This window comes from Grus americana, chromosome 10 (assembly GCF_028858705.1).
Source record: "Grus americana isolate bGruAme1 chromosome 10, bGruAme1.mat, whole genome shotgun sequence".
Taxonomy (NCBI): Eukaryota; Metazoa; Chordata; class Aves; order Gruiformes; family Gruidae; genus Grus; species Grus americana.
Window position 1 is genome coordinate 4,675,258 of NC_072861.1, and position 15,266 is coordinate 4,690,523.

The 15,266-nt window shown below is 42.8% G+C and overlaps 2 protein-coding genes across 5 annotated transcripts; both read right to left on the reverse strand.

The window, feature by feature from the left end:
* Positions 1-46: 46 nt before the first annotated feature.
* Positions 47-9,085, reverse strand: PSMA4 (proteasome 20S subunit alpha 4). Of its 2 annotated transcripts, none has more exons than XM_054837432.1 (9): positions 8,641-9,085; positions 8,342-8,382; positions 7,973-8,015; positions 7,048-7,210; positions 5,641-5,718; positions 5,320-5,408; positions 4,336-4,466; positions 4,005-4,128; positions 47-3,552 (listed from the first exon to the last, which is right to left on the reverse strand). In XM_054837432.1, the coding sequence occupies exons 2-9, from the start codon at positions 8,342-8,344 to the stop codon at positions 3,398-3,400; spliced, it is 786 nt and encodes a 261-aa protein (XP_054693407.1). In that variant the 5' UTR covers positions 8,345-8,382; positions 8,641-9,085; the 3' UTR covers positions 47-3,397. The 2 variants fall into 2 exon arrangements, with proteins under 2 accessions (XP_054693407.1, XP_054693408.1); XM_054837433.1 differs by having other exon boundaries at positions 8,549-9,004.
* A 205-nt stretch (positions 9,086-9,290) lies between these two features.
* HYKK (hydroxylysine kinase) lies at positions 9,291-14,964 on the reverse strand. Of its 3 annotated transcripts, none has more exons than XM_054837431.1 (6): positions 14,736-14,964; positions 14,549-14,627; positions 13,896-14,248; positions 13,079-13,132; positions 10,532-10,639; positions 9,291-9,837 (listed from the first exon to the last, which is right to left on the reverse strand). In XM_054837431.1, exons 3-6 carry the CDS (start codon positions 14,242-14,244, stop codon positions 9,374-9,376), a joined length of 975 nt encoding a protein of 324 aa, XP_054693406.1. In that variant the 5' UTR covers positions 14,245-14,248; positions 14,549-14,627; positions 14,736-14,964; the 3' UTR covers positions 9,291-9,373. The 3 variants fall into 3 exon arrangements, with proteins under 3 accessions (XP_054693406.1, XP_054693404.1, XP_054693403.1); XM_054837429.1 differs by having other exon boundaries at positions 10,532-10,715; positions 12,990-13,132; positions 14,740-14,962; XM_054837428.1 differs by having other exon boundaries at positions 10,532-10,715; positions 12,990-13,132; positions 14,736-14,962.
* Between the last annotated feature and the right edge of the window lie 302 nt (positions 14,965-15,266).

The window sequence follows — 15,266 nt, forward strand, 5'->3', positions numbered from 1 at the left end:
TCTTCTGTCTTCCAGTGCACAATACAGTAAGTCAAATAAGAAGCAGTTTTAGAAGTTAATTTGACTTTATTTGAACAGAATACAGTCATCTAGAAAACAAGCTAACTTGTTTTTTTTAAACACTGACAGATGCAAGAGACAGCACAGGTATTACTGAGAAGCAGTAGTTTCATTATCTCTTAAACTACTTAGAATAACAAAACACATTACAATTTATTAGGACAATCTATTTGTGAATACTTGCCCTAACAAGCTCTATCATGCACTCAAGTGAGATATAAACTATCCAGTCTTTAAGTTTACTAACATCATATTATGCAAACAGTTTCAAGTAAATACTTTTACCTAATTTGAAAAATCTGTCACCTTCCACAGCACCACATGAAGTTCTGGTGTTAAAGTAACATTTAATCCACACCAATAGCTAAATACTTGAAATACTTATGTAATACACTGTAAACTCTACTTAAACACTACGTACACCAAAAAAAAAAACATACAAAGAACAGGAAGATCATTTTGATTAGCAAAAACAACTCAAATGTATCGCCAAAATCATTTTTCTGTTCTTACGACTTATCCCCAAACCACTCCCACAGAAGGCACAGATAGTGGTGATTTTTTTTTTTTTTTTTTTTTAAACACACAAAGCCAGAATCAACACAATAGGCCTATGCAGTCAAACACTGCTCTAGTTCTAGGAAAAACAGGTAAGCAACTTGCATTAGTGTACGGATGTCCGAGGAAGATTCTAGTCAGTAAAAGATCTCCAGCATCTGCTTACTGTCCTAGGTTCTATTGCAGAAAAAATAAGAAATTAAGTGTAGTTTAGCAGAACTTTACATCTTGAATATGAGTGCCAGCTAAAGTTACTTGCCTATTTTGAGGCAGTACTGAGGCTCATCTCACAGTCAGCTATTAATGGCACTTGGTAGAGATGGTGGTTTTTTAAATTAAATTGGTAATTATTCAAAGATTATATTCAAAGTATTTGACAATGCTTTTACTTTGGGTAAACAAAACCTTTAAATAAATAAATCTTTCAAAATGTAGTGGAACTATGCAACTTATCACAATACTTCAATGCATAATGGAGTACAGATCAGAGAATCATTTAAATAATTCTGACTTTGATTATTACAGTATCTAAGAAGTTCTTTACCAGCGAACGATGCAGTGTTTGGCAAAGAAATGTTATTGGTAATTCTTTAAAAAAAAGATTCAAATAGATTTGTTATCCCCTCTTCGTTAGGAACGGAAGCACTTACTAAAAAATATTTTAATAAATCTATATCCTAAGCTATCTAATAATACTTCTACTAGTACACTAAACAAATTGCCTTGTGTGATTTATATACATTGATGAACCCCCAGACTCAGAGGCTCTTATGGTTTCCTAGAAGGCAGGAAGCATTGCTAGAGTCTATCACATTTTGTTTCAAGTGACCTTTGCAAAGTTAGAAGAAAAACCTCCATTTTGGCATTGCTGCTTTTAGGACATATTCCCAGTACTTGTATAACCCTCATCAGCGATCTAGAAATCTGCAAAAGATGCTGATATATTGCACTCATGGTATCAAAAAATAAGAAGATTGAGCACTGAATTTTCTACATAAAAATGGAACTTGAGGTATTTATACAACCCTTTACAATGGAGATTGAATCTTAGTGATTGCATGTTTTCTGACACTACTCAGAACTCGGTACATGAAACATCATTCCTATGTTATTATTTGGAAGATCTACTGTTGTGAGGTGCAAATAAAAGTCAGGTCTAACCTTTCTTAGCTATAAAATTTGAATACTAACGAAGTACTAAGTTCAGTACAAAAGCCTAAAGCAATTGGCCTGCACTGAAACTTAGAAAAGCAAGAAGCAGGTCCTGCAGCCTGCACAGAACCCATGCCACCCCACAGGACTGCCTGTACAGAGGTTGCCAAAGTGAGTGCAGTACGTCTACCCAAGCTGCAGGAAACACCTCAAGTCAGATTCCTTCCTCTGTTCTCAACAGTGAATTTTACAGCAATGAGCTCAAAAATGGGTTTTGTTGAGACTAAGGGTAATTTCTGGCCACGTTGACAAAGTACATTTTATCAGTCAAAAATGTCCAGGATAGATTAAAAATAATAAACCATTGTATGGATTCACTCTGTTTCCTTAAAAGATCATATTAAATCCTGTAAACATCAGATATCCTTTGGGGGGGTAGGGGGGAGCAGCTACAAGACAGACACAGAGTCAGCACACAGGGGCTGGATCACCAGTGTCACAGTTTGAAATTCAGCAAGTAAGGCTGAGTGAGTTTTTCAGTTTGCTTTTGGTAACTGAAAGGGTGCAAAACAATTTTCACTAACTTGTTTCCATCTCCTCTATTAACAACAGTTTTTTGGGTTTTTTTCCAGAAGAGATTTTAGTTAATCTGAAAAACATATTTTGCATTCAGTACAGGGACAATTTGAACAAAAATTATTCTACTTTCTAATTCATGCACAAATATTATGATTTCTCAAGTGGTTAACTGGTTAGCCTTCTAGACTTGCATCTCTCAGAGAGGGAACCAAATTCTCTGGGCAAGTATCAGCAACACTAAAGAATATATGACGTCTCAATTTCCTTTCAGGATAAAATGTAAAATAGTCAACATGACCTAAAATCATGCAGTATTTTATTTACCTATTTGTATTTTGACGAGATAGCTTAACATTTTCACGTGGCCTTTGTAAAATGTCTTTCTAGTTTGTGTGACTATAGCTAGTGTAATATGATTAATTTCTTAGAAAACACATGCATTCATGAAAGGCTATGATAAACTGAACACATTTGCTACAGGGCATGTTTAAAACACTACTGCTTGCAAGACCATCAGTTTGACATAGCCTGTTATAGAACAAAATAAGCCAAAACTAAAACTTGGCATGCCAGCACACTTTAATTCTGTATTTGTGAAATGATTTTTCTAACTTAGGAGCCCTTTTCACTACTTTAAAAGGGAAAACCCACACATACACACAAAAGTCTAACAATTCTAACACCATATTTGTTCTTTACCAACTAACATATACCTTGTTATAATGGTTTAAAGCGATTAAATCCCTCAAAATTGTGCATATCCAGGCATTACTAAGGAAATAAAGACACCCATCACTATTATTCTTAAATTTTATTCCATAATAAAAAATAGAAGATGAAAGAAATAGAGTGTTCAAGAATTAAAGCAGTTATTGGTCAATGCAAGGAGAAGCAAACTAATTATCTGAATGATGATTAAGGACCTGGTTCATCAAAAGTAATTCTGGGTCCTCCATGGCATGTTTGTAGGCTTCTACAAAACAGAAATCCAGATTATCTTTTACTGAAGCAGGTCCTCTATTATCTACAGAACACTTGATTTCATATTCTATTTATCCTTCTCTTTTTGTTCTTTTTCCTTCTTTTCACGTTCAGCTTTTGCTTCCTCCTCCTCATGTTGTTTTATCAACTGTTCCACCTCCTTTTGCTTCAGAACCCTTATTACTGTCTTTCCGTTCTCTCTTGTCAGTGTTGCAATTTCAACTGAAACATATGGAACAGACAGCGGCGTTACATTTTGTCCTTCAGACAGAGCAATCATCAGAAGGCTAAGATTTGTGGTTACAACTTGTCCTGCCTCTACGAAAAAGCTTGACTGGCAAGAGATGCCAGCAGTCCTCTTCTGCAGCAGTGTAAACAAGCGCATTAATACCTCTCCAGTGATTCTTTTGCCAGACACGCAGCCGTTTCCGCTACCACACTAACGCAGCCTACAATCACTAACCTGTGGTTGTCTAGCCCCTGGGGCTAACCAAGGTGAATCATCCTCAACTAAGCTCTCTGTATGCCTCTTAGAAAGGTTCAGGCTGAGAGCTGCTGCATCTTCCAAAAACATTTTCCACGTGACAGCTAACGATCCAATAAACCACATCATACATTCACTACATTGTCTTTATTAAGCACAGGGTGTTATCCCGTATTAACTAACTGCTTACCTTTCTCTGCAGAGAGTTTGCTAACATCCATGGTTTTGTTTAGAACCTTAATGGCTAAAGCAAGTGCAGTCTTCAAGGTCATTTCTCCTTCTTTGTAGTCTTGCTTCAGCATTGACACAGCTGCCTATAAATTTCACAGAAATTAAAATGATATCTTTGGGCAATCAACCAAACAGTTGCTTTTTGCCAGAGTAACATGAGTAACAACAGAGTTTCTACAGTTACCTATTTCTGCTCTGCACTAGTAATCAACAACTCAGTTTAATTAGTGCAGTCCAATTTAAACATCATTTTTTCTGCTAGACTTGAGAGGAAAAAAAACAGAACTTACAGCACTATTATTCCCAATGCATGTAGCTTTCCACCCTCCATAATTTCCACTAGGATCACTTTGATACAGCTGAAATCCATAATGCTTATCCCAGCCAATATACAGCAACGAAACACCAAAAGGACGTTTTCCTGTTGAAAAGAAGGCTATTAGCAATCTAAATTTAGTAACAGGATTGGTCATGAGTGACAATTATTTTCTTTCATTTCCTTTTTCAAATCTATTCCTGTGAACTAGGATTTAACAGACTGTTCTGCACTTCTGTTGCTTGAGATAAGCACGCCAGCGTGCCTTTCTAAGTCACAGGGGTGGGGGCAGCAGAGGTTTATTTCATTTAACCCTAAGAGCAGCTCATTTCTGTCTCCACAAATTGTAATTTATCATCTCGGGACTTTAAATCAAAGCTTAATATTTAAAGTAAGTAGCTTAACCATTAAGCATGTAACTTAACTGTGTCAAAAACCAGGTACATAAAAAGGTCATTCTTTCACACTACCTATGTGTAAAACACCAGAATCGTCAGTTCACGTACTAAGGAACACTACTAACAACACTTTCTAACGTGTTGCTGGATACACAGAAATAGCGGTTTTTGAAGTGCTGCAATATTGATACCTCTACATATAGGCTTATTTGTGATTTGTTGTGCCATTATGCTGGATGGGCCCAAAATGTTGAAAGCTTACCTATCGAACAATTCTCCGCTGCCTTTTGAGAGCATTCACTACATCCCAGAGCACTCAAAGCATCTACGCAATGGGCCGGAATCTCGGCCATCGATTTCTCAATTACTGAAAAGTAGCACTTTCAGTAGCAAGACAGTAACCATGACTACCCATTTCCCTCTTAAATTTGGGTATTGTTTTTCCCAGTATAACTTGTTATGGAAGAATTTGGTAACTGTCCAGGGACTCAGACACTTCAAATTATGTAACAGAATCATTCTTTAGACATTTAAAAGCACAATGGTTCATCACACATTACCTCCAAACTGTGTATAAGCCTGCTTGATATCACACAGTGCTGTTACCAGCTGTTCACAAGGAATGGGCTCTTGATATTGTAGCAAGTATCTAACAGAAAGAGAAAAAAATTAGTTTTCAAAACTTGTTTTGCTGACAGTGTCCTGTACCGCATTTAACAGCGGATGAGCTCCTAAGTTACAGCCTCTTTGATCTAGCTGTTTTATTTCAAACAATCTACTTCTGCTCTATTAAACGCATGTTCGTTTTGATTTAATACATAAAGAGAACTCAATCTGACAGTGCAGGCAAGTAAAACCACGTTAACTATCAGGAGACCTACCTCTGTGCAATCAGTCTCAGTTCATTTGTTAGAACATTGGCATCTGAAGTGATTCCTGCAACACTGCAAGCCATATCCCTGCAATATAAGCATACAAATTAACTGAATTCCTATCAATCTCCAACAAATACTCACGTCTTCATACAGCAGTTCAAGCAGAACACCTACTCTTGTGCTTTTCTGATCAAAACTACGTAGCTGCCACATAAAAGAGATTCATCAGCTCCTGCCTTCAGGGTACGTGAAAAATATTATCCAACCATTTTGTAAGAGCAGAGGTGGACAACAGAAAGTAAGCAGGTCAGTATGTCCATTATACATACAATTCTGAGAAGAGGATCGTGCCAAAGATGATTAAGTTCTGAGTGTCATCACAAAAGCCATTAGCTACATACAGGAGGCCACCTGACAGAGCCATTCAGATGTGACAGGCCTTCAGTGGAAGTTCCTAGCTGACACACTGCATTTGTCTAACTGAAACTTAGTGGTCTTGATTTGATCGTAAGAAAAATAAGCCCTTCACATACTTGATTGTTTCATTAGCTCTTAATTTAAGATCTCCTTTGCCCAATCTGATATTGCTACAAAGCTTTCGCTACACAGAAAGGATTCAAGAAAAATAATCCAGGTTATTTTTTCCAAGTGACCTTAAGAATTTCTCAGAAGATGGGAGAGCTGGCCTACTCCAGTGTGCTGTTACACAGCCTCCTCAAAAATCCAGTACTTCTTACAGTTCTAGCTGCTTTCAAGACCAACGCAGAAGCGGAGGCTGACAAGATGAAAAGCTATTTCTGTTTCATCTGCAACCTTCTGGCAAGGATGAAGCTCCATCTCTCTTATAGGCAAGGGAGCATAATCTGTAACACTGTGCTCTGACATCACAAATTCAACTTCCAGAGAGCTAAAAAGGAAGTTGTAATAGGGAGATATATCATCTCTGCTAAAATTGTGGCAAAGGAACCTAAGGTATGTTTTACCTAATTATCTTGTTCTCTTTAAACCCCAACAGAAAAACAAAGACTTAGGAGAGGACACTGAGCCGAAATACCATGGGGATTTTTGGGTGCATTCTTTATTCTGCCCCCTCCAAATGATATTTTATAAAACTGAGAATTCCCAATTTTCTTAAGTGCTCCAATAACATTACCTTGTATGGAGAGGTACCAATAAACAGGCTGTTCCATCTAGACAATTCTCTTAGACATTAAAAAAAAAAGTGACGCTTCTAGTTTAGAAGGAGAACTACTGAAGCAAACACTGACAAAATAGTCATACGTGTCTAAAATAGCGAACAAAAAGAATACTAACCAAATATAATAAAACCAGTTTCAGTGCTAAAATCTCTGAAAAACAGCAGTGTTTTGTTACTGCTAAGTCACTAGATATCTGATCATCGTTTCAACTTACTCATTAAGTTTGTATATCTTCTCCGAGAAAAACACTTCATCAAGAAGCTTGTGAATGTTGCGTCTTTCTGCTGCTAGCAAAACACCATCATTTGCTAGAATTCCCAAGCAAGTACCTGCATGTCCAATTGCTTCCATTGCATACTCAACTTGGTACAAGCGACCTAGGAAACGATTTAAATTACTAACATCAAAAAAGTAACACTGAACAGGACCAAGTACGCGAGGTGGCTTAAATTTGAAAGAATCTGACAGGTGCTCATTGTACAACCTAACCTTAGTTCTTCAGTCCATTACCAGTTGACAGTAAATTAATTGGTTGAAAAGGAGGAAGAAGTCAGAGAAAATCCACAAATCTGATGAGGTAATACAGGGCATTGCCAATGTGGAAAAAACCCCTTTCTTTAAAAAAAAATAAATTCTACAGAACTCTCTGCTGCATTAGAATAAGCCAAAATGGATTTTTAAAAATTAGATAAAATATTTGACTTTATCTAAAGTATGGCTTGTACATACTTGTTTCAGCACGTCTAAGAATAACAAGGAGAGATATGATTGCACCAACAGGACATTACGCATTCGAAGGGGGAGGGGAGCAACAGTAACAAAATCCATCCATACACAAACAAAAGGTGAATAGTAAAGATTTGCTCAAGTTAATCCACAAACGTGGCAGGTGGTATTTCTCACTACTGGGGCACGGTCTCACTATTGATTGAATTAGAACTAATTTGGATGTCTCCACTTTGGGCCCTTAGTGTCCTTACAGAATTGGGCGCTACGTCCAATGATTTCTGTATCTCTTCTACGGAAGGAAACACGCTATAAACAACCAACCTTTGTACAAGTAGTTTGTTAGTTAGTTAGTTTTGAGAAGCTGGAGAGAACAGTCAGAGTTTACTTGAAAGCGTGGGGTTAAAAAATACCTTCTGGAGAAAATATGGTAGTTCTGGAGTCATATCTTCGAGACTGTAAAAAGCAACAGCTCATTAAACATCATCGTTCTCTTGTCAGAAAGCAACATTCTAAAATTAGCGACGCTCTGAGCCACACATAAAAACCCCAATGGCTTAGCGACCTCAGTTTTGTACCACGGTAAGAAAGTAACACCGCTACCACTACACACGCGGGCCCGGCCCACGGACGCCGCTGTGCCCACACCCCCGGCCCGCAGGGGCTGACCACGCTGCAGCCGACCCACCCGCGCCGCTGGCGGACCGGACCGTGACTCGACACGTCCCGCGGCTCAGGGAAAACCCCGGGGAAGGCAAGCCCGGCCCGCAGCTGCCACTCACCATCGTGCCGGGGACGCGCTGCGGGCAGAAGGGAACCGAGCCTGCAAGACACCACAGGGCACGTTAACCGGCACCGAACGCCGCGCCACGCCGCCCGCCCCGCCCCGCGCAGACGGACCCCGGCCCCAGCCAGAGCCCCAGAGGGCGCTGCAGCCGCGCGCGGCCGGGCGCCCCCCCACCGCGGCCGCAGTGCAGAGTCATCCTCACCGCGACAAAAGGCGAGGGCCTCGCCGCCTCCCGCGGCACGCAGGGGCGCGCCGCGCTCCCACCAGTCCGCCCGCCCGCCCGCCCTCACTCACGGCAGGCCTGAGGAGACCGATCGGCCGGGGAAGATGAGCGATTCCCGTCCGACGGGGAAGAACCGGGCGCTTCGGCCGCGCCCAAACCTTCACTGCGGCGTCGGAAATGGCCGCCGCGCCTGCGCGGTGCCGTGTGCCGGACTAGGGCGGGGCCCGAGGCCCCTTCCCCCTAGTGCCGCCTGGCGGGGCTGGCGCGCGTGCCCGTGCGCGTGCCCGTTGGGGCGGCGCGTGCAGCAGCTCTTGCAGCCCTACCGGCTGCCCGCGCGCAGCTGGGGGCAGCCCGCGCCGCCCTAACGGTTCTCCGCGCGGCCACCGTAACGGCTGCCCGCGCGGCCCAGGGCCCAACCGAGACCGAGCCCAAGCCCAAGCCCAAGCCCAAGCCCGAGCCCGGCCGCGCCGCCCTAACGGCTCCCCCGCGCGGCGCAGGGGCCGGCCCAGCCGCCCCCCCGCACCGCCCCCTTGGCGCTGTGGGGAGGAGCAGCCGGTCCCGCCCCGATCGCGCCAGCCCGCGGCCCAGAAAGCGGCAGCGGCTGGCGCGGGAACGTGAGGCAGGCCCGCTGAGGCGAGGGCGCTGACCTCCGCCTCAGGGAGGGGAGAGAGACCCGCGGCCCGGATCGTGCCCCATCCCTGCCCGAGTACACACTGCGGTAGAGGCGCTCAGCGCCGGCAGCGCTGCCTTTATTACTGCAATAGAGTCAGGCATCACCATGCCAGTACGTCAGCAGCCATCGATCTACTTGGCAGGTGCAGAATTTGTATATGCGTTGGCAGTCTCAAACCATGTCTTCTCTACAGCTTCTTGGCCCACCTCAAACATCGTCATTAAGTGCTTCCATCCGGTTTTGGCTGTGATCATGAGGTATTCCTTATTCTCTGGGTACAGCAGAGCTGTGTGGGCTGCTATGACAAGCGACTGGGAAAACCTTCCGCTTACCAAGAGAAAGAGGGCACCTCTCTCCTCCTCTGTGAGTGGCAGAACGCTTTCAAACCCTGCCAGAACATGCCCTCCAACACTGAGAGGATCTGGGCTCTCGATCATCATGTACATGATAGCTATTGCAACTTCAAATACATAATACCCATAACTCATGTCACTAAAATCCAGGATGCCAGACACTCTGTACTGAGGATTCTCAAGGGAATCAGAACTGGAGTCTACTAGAATGTTGTGGTCATTAAAATCTCCATGATTGATACCTAAACACAGAAGAAATAGAAACAGTATTTAATAATTATTAAACATCAGAATCTAACTTTTTTTCCATTTCTCAGTGAAACAGCTTTGAAAAGTTGCATAGAGGCTCAAACTAACACTCAACTACAAAACCATACTAGTCTCCCTCAGCATCCAGCATTGCCTTTCGCAGCCTTACTGCTTCCTGGGAAGCTCCACTGCACCAGCGGATCACCAGATAACAATTGATAAAGGGAGCCTTACAAGATCTTATTCTGGTCTGGTACTACCTGTGATATGCCACGTTTTTAAACACAGAATAGCAGTTTTCAAATTATGAAATTGTCAAATTATCATCAACATCAATGTGACTTAAATTCTAAACATATGATTAAATAGTTATTTGGGACTTTACGAAAGGAAGTCGCGTACTCCATATATTCTTACTAAGCTGGTAGAACAGCATGAAAATCATCCCCTTAACTGGAAGCAAACTCTTCAGAAAGGTCAAAAACTGAACCTGACTCTGGACAGCACATTCCTCCTGGCTTATTCTGCCCTGTGTTCATTCAGCACGATATTTGCACATGTCTAGCTAGGGATAAAGGAGACTTTTTTTTGCCTTTTTTTTTTTCTTCCTTCTCCACAGACCCAAACTCCTGTAAGAAATTTCAGTGTCTCAGTTCAACAGAATTACAATGAGAATAAAGTACTCACAGGCTCGAAAACTGCTTAGCTTGGGTATTACTTTCCCTTTAAACTGCTCAATAACTTGTTCCACAACTTCACGATGTTTGTTCTGGCCCAAGGCGTAAGTGTACTGATCTAGAAGAGGAACATTTGCCAGGTTCCAAATGAACTGACCTCGATGCAGACTTTTTACTGATGGATGATGGAATTTCTTTGGAAAAAGCACAAGAAAAAATAGGCCGTAAGTAAAAATCCTGGGTTTATGATTAAAGGCCACTGTTAACTTTAACAGGTTCCTAATGAGATTCACTGAAAAGCACCATGACTTCGACTATTGCTTTAGATCAACAAGTAAAAGAATAACCTGAAGAATGAAGGCAAGCAGCTTCATATCTACACACAACCTGAACGTCTTTTCCCCCCATTCTTTAGCTACAAAGATTATCTTAAGTCATTCATCGCTTAAATTATTTAACATTGATACTGGCTTTCTGTAATGTGCCATTACGTAGCAACTTTGAGGCCTTGCCAAGGCCAGAGTCCCACGCTGGCAGAGCCTGGATTGCACAGCTGGCGCTACAGAAAGCTGTCGGAGTAGGAGCAACACAAAACATGCCAGCGTGCCAGGAACAGGCATTTAAAGGTGGCAGCTTCTGGGGACACGCCTTAGGATCAGCTGGTGCATGACAAATCCTGAGGACAGAAGTACTTTATGAAAAAACTGAACAAAGCTTTGTTCTTATGAAGATTTGCCTTTGTACATCCAGGTAGCCTAAATATTTTAAACAACAAGGTCCCTAACCTCCCTCTCACTAGCAAATGAAAAAGGTGGTTTGGAAAAATGACATTCAGGGAGGAAAAGCATCTCCCACTGCATACCATGCCTATCCTTGAATTGTCTAATGCTTATTAAAGGGGCTTGTGTGCCAGATTCTATCAGGGCATAGGGCAAATAAAAACCCCTTCCCACTAGAGTAGCTAGCTTCCTCTTAAAAAGACACTCATGCTTGTAATTCAGGCTCTTAAAGACAGCTAAATGATAGTCAAAACTGGAACTGTAAGGGAAAAAGGAACAAGATCAAGCCTAAACCAAAAATCACAATACAGGATCCCTAATGCTGTATAAAACACCACATTGGTAGGAAGAATGTCATCTGGTAAGCAACCACTGTGATCTTTCCAGCACAAATCTGATATTCCAGCAAGTAATAAATGGGATACCAGGTGTGTGAAGGGTAATAAAAAGTCATAAGCCCCTGTTACTGTAAAGCCACCAACAGTCACTTTACAGCCATAAACTTATTTCCATTTAGAGAATGTGAGGCAGGTCAACTTGTTATCAAGTTGACAAAGTAAATTAACTGGGTAGAAAAGGCAGGCTGCATTTTCTGATCTGTCATCAGAAAATGTAATACTAGTAGTATTTTTAGTGTCAATGATATTTTTAAGTTTTAACAGTAATGATTGTAATTTTTTTTATTTTAAATGACAAACCTCGGTAGATGATAATCCATATGTTAAGGGCATAAAGAACTTTTTCCATCAAAATTTGCTTTCTCATCAACTATTTCCTCTTTGGCTAGACAAGTCAGGCATATTTTGAGACTAGCCAGTCCATATAAATTGTTTTAATCACATTATAAGAGCATAACCAGACTGTTAGAAGGCAACAGTAAATTATCTTTCCTGGTTGAAAAAAGCTCTTGTAATTTAAGAATGTGGTTAGTAAAGCTGGCAATTCACATTTCCTAATTGTCTGAAGCCGGTAGCCAGAACACGAGAAGGAAAGGTTAATGAAAGGCAATAAATAATGCAAGAGTTCTTTTATGTATCAAACTTAATTACCGGCTGATTTATCAGCTTTATTATCCTGTGTAATTACAGAGTAAAGAACGAACTTACTTTGCATTAAGATTATTTGACTGGAAGCGGTGCAAATGAGAAGTGTCACAAATCTCTGTTCATTGGCACAGCTGGCATTGTAGAGAAAGAAGCAACTGCCGCCACTGTTAAATGGTCACAGTTCTAATGACCAAGAAAAAGAGAGCGAGTCAAAATTAATTCAAAATAATAGATCAGCCAGCTGTGCCTGATGTCCGTTATTCAAAAATGCTTTAAAACAAGCTCTACATGCTTCCAATTTGGGCAGCCTGGGGTTCGCTCTCTTTATTCGCCAGGTTTGAAACACCAAACAGGTGAGCTTTGCATAAGCAAAAAGAAACCCTTATCTTCCTGTTCATGGTACAAAAATGAACTGCAAAAGGATCACCAATACCATGTCATAAGCACCAACGGGTCATGTTTCTTGGGAAAACGCTTGAGTAACGGACAGCTTAGAGGTTAGCACCTGAAAGATGAGTTAAACTGACATCGGCATTCACCAACTTGGATTTTGCAGATCAGGAAAGCAGACAGCAAGCACAAGAAGAAACAGAGAGGAGAAATTAATTAAGAAGTTTGTGAGGCCGGAGCAAAGAAAACTCACCTCTGAAAGAGCTTTATCCAAACTGGCAGCTAGTTTACCGATCTCATAGAAAATCTGAGTATTTGTAGCAATTTTTGCTACAGGCATACCTGGCAGGTAAGTCAGCAGTCTGACCACGTACTTTTTGTTCCCAGGTCCGGTATCTAGCAAGCAAAGAGAGATGCAGTCACTCGCTTCAATATGTGCTATTAAGTATTAGTTAAGGCAAGAGGCAAAAAAGGTTTATGCCAGTGTAGAAGTCATCAGATGTAGCTGATAAAGCAGATTTCATTCAAAGACTTGATCTACCAGACTGTTGTACAATGGTGTGCAAACCTTAACACACTTGCAATCTATGCTGGACCTTCTGCTTGGAAGCAGACTCTGCACACAGTAGGTCTCCTCCGGCGCCCGCAGACACCCATTTACACAGTTTTGCAGCAGAACAGGAGGTCTCAGGAACCCCAGCTTTTGTATGGAAGTTACAGTGAAAATAAAAGCAAAACGTCAACACAGTCTTTCTTCCAAGTGCTGTTAAAGCCATTTGCTCTGGCATCATAGATGGGCTAGAACTGTATTTTATACCATTCCATAGACAAATAATTTGTAACATCATTTAGTCAATGAGGCCCTTTATCCCTTTTCTTGTGCGTGGACAGGTCAAATCAATATTTTCTCAAATTCGTTATACTGAAGTTACTTTCTAAATATTTTCTTAGTTAATTATTAGTCTCTGACTTGCTTGGCTTCTGGTATTTTCAGTTTGGACTATTATGGCTGGACACACAGGTCACCTGATACGTATCCCCTAATACTGAAAAAATAAGCCTAGAGTTTTACTTGAGTATATATATGGCATACCATATGGCAAGCTACTGCCAAGCTAAGGGTGATAGCAGGGCAATAAAAGTGCTCGTAATTGCTCACCTCCTGACTCCAGAGACATTATGTTACCATCTTTTGTAAGATAAGGAGTAGCTGAAGGAAAGCCTTCAGCGTTGAGAAACATCATGGCCTGGGTCTGTGCTTCAATGAGGTCAGGCTCCTGGCTGTCTTCCGAATTGGTGATTTTGAGGACATACTCATCAGCACCTTCAGCTGCACCTTTGTTTATTGAGACACACACGTGAAAATTCTGATCGTCATAGCTGGGAAGTGGCCTGATCCAAGACACCTTTAATCCAAACACCCTGTCAACCAGTTCAGCCACGTCTTTTTCACCAAATGCTGGTTTGGTGAATGTCTGAGGCTGATTGTCATTTCCAGAAGACATCATGTCTCTAGGAGAAAAAGAGAAGCTGGATGATCTTACCTGTATTCTGACATCAGAAGCAGTAATTACTGCAGCAAAATGCATTCAGGTACTGGAGAAAAGTTTCCAGCGTTTATTAACAAGCAAAGAAAACCTGCTAAGCCAGACCTGGTTTCTTACATCATCATTTTTTGTCAACTACTTAGTCCGTAGCCCCCCCACAAGAAAGACTTCTTGAGAGATGCACTCAATCAGTTCAGAGCAAGCAAGCATGAAAAGCTGTTAACTAGGAGAATTTTTATTAGCTAATTTCCAATAGCAGCCTAACCTGGTATGTCGCTAACAAGGAACGATTTCCTAAGGAACAGAGTTGCTGAATCCCTGTCCAGGAAGTTCTAAATTCACATCTGCAAGAGACAAGACATATTTTAGCGAATCTTAATGTTAAAGCAGCCGTAATCTTTCTGCCTGGTGACAGCTTTCAGAATTCCTGCGTTAAGAACTACAGAACAAACCTACAGACGCTTGCTCCGTCTCTCGCCCGCTGCAGGTCTCGGCGCCTGCCCGGCTGCTGGAAGCACCGAGCCTCGGCCTCCCCGCTGCGCAGGCCAGCAACCCTCGGACTCTGCAGGGGCCGCGCCAACCTTTGTCCTGCCCGGGAGTCCCAGGAGCTGCGGGCGGACGGCCCACTGCCGGGACCCCCCCCCCCCCCAGCCCACCCGCTCGCCGACGCGCTTCTCGGCTGACAGGAACGCGGCGCTGCGCCCCGCCCCCGGCGCGGCAGGACAGCGCGCCGGACACTGCCTTTATCCGCGGGGCCCGGGGGCCGCCAGCGCCCACCGCCGCTGAGCCCTTCTGGTGGCATCCCGCGGTCCCCGGCCCCCGCGGCAGCTCCCGGCCTGACCGACTTCCCCCTCCGCGGGCAGCGGGGCCGGCGCTGAGCCGGGAGGCGCCTTCCCTCCCTGCGGGGAAGGGTGCGGCGCGGCGCGGCCGTGCGGTTAGCGGGCGCTGGCAGCCGGCTCCGGGCCTGCCAGCTCTGCTCGCAT